The sequence below is a fragment of the Stegastes partitus genome, unplaced genomic scaffold, assembly GCF_000690725.1.
Source record: "Stegastes partitus isolate 25-593 unplaced genomic scaffold, Stegastes_partitus-1.0.2 Scaffold1526, whole genome shotgun sequence".
In the NCBI taxonomy this organism is placed as follows: domain Eukaryota; kingdom Metazoa; phylum Chordata; class Actinopteri; family Pomacentridae; genus Stegastes; species Stegastes partitus.
The window spans coordinates 70,092-71,272 of NW_007579257.1; the positions used below are offsets into that span (position 1 = coordinate 70,092).

At 49.9% G+C, this 1,181-nt stretch overlaps 1 protein-coding gene across 1 annotated transcript in view; it reads right to left on the reverse strand.

The window, feature by feature from the left end:
• The window catches only part of corin (corin, serine peptidase), a 28,742-nt gene that overhangs the window by 3,905 nt on the left and 23,656 nt on the right, over positions 1–1,181 (reverse strand). The window contains exons 18-19 of the mRNA XM_008300332.1: positions 846–1,008; positions 21–129 (exon numbers count right to left, since the gene is read on the reverse strand). Of these exons, the coding sequence (XP_008298554.1) occupies positions 21–129; positions 846–1,008 (272 nt within the window). The remainder of the gene's footprint in view (positions 1–20; positions 130–845; positions 1,009–1,181) is intronic.

Genomic DNA, 1,181 nt, shown 5'->3' on the forward strand with positions numbered 1-1,181 from the left:
AGTTTTTGGACGGTGCTTACTCCTGTTGCCCATGTGACCCCAGCCGGTGATGTAGCAGTAGGAGTCCGGCGACGGCAGCTGGCCAGGTAGAGGAAGACACACTGGTCTGACGAAGGGCGTCTCGTCCACCTGACAACAACAATAACACGGTCCATCAATACTGACAGATCACTGGTGAATATCACAGAAACACTGTTTTGCAGACGACACCCAGCTATATTTATCTATGAAGCCAAATGAAACCAACCAGCTGGTCAGACTCCAACATGTCTGAAGGACATCAAGGTCTGGATGACCTGGAATTTCCTTCATTTAAATCCGGACAAACTGAGGTTCTTGTATTTGGCCCTAAACATCTCAGAAACACTCTGGAACCAGACAGCTGTTCTAGAGGGCATCACCTTGGCCTCCAGTTCTACTGTACAGAACCTTGGAGGTGTTTCTGACCAGGACATGTCCTTCAGCAGCCATACAGAACCAGTCTGTAGGACGATCTTCTGTCATCTACGTAATACTGTAAACATCAGAACATCCTGTCTCAGAGTGATGCTGAGAAACCAGTCCATCATTTAGAACTTCTACACTGGACTATTGTAATTCCTTATTATCAGGATGTCCCAGTAACTCTCTCAGAACCCTCCAGCTGATCCAACATGCGGCAGCAGGGTTCTGACAGAACCAGTACCAGATCATATTTCTCCAGTATCAGCTTCTCTTCAGTGGCTCCCTGTAAAATCCAGGATAGAATTTAAAATCCTGCCTCTAACATATAAACTCTAATGACCAGCCCCATCTTATCTTGAAGACCTTATTGGACGGTACCACCCAAACAGAGCCCTTCTGACCTCAGAGTCGAGCTGCACCACGCTGATGTCGTAGTCGACCACGGCCCGGTTGTAGCGCGGGTGCACGATGATGGAGCGAACGCCACGGCTCTGGCTGTGGACGCCGGGATGGTCGAGGTTACTGAGGCCCAGAACCACCTTCCACAGATCAGCACTCTCCCTCCTAGAACACAGAGAACCAGTGTGAGGAACATCATCAGAACACGTTCCACCACAAGAACCTCATCCCTCCCCAGGCAGTTGTACCTTTACTAACACACTGAGCAGTCCTTCCCACGGCGGTCACACCACCACTGGCGTCCTTAAGCCACCCCTCCCCAGGTGGTTTTATTACCA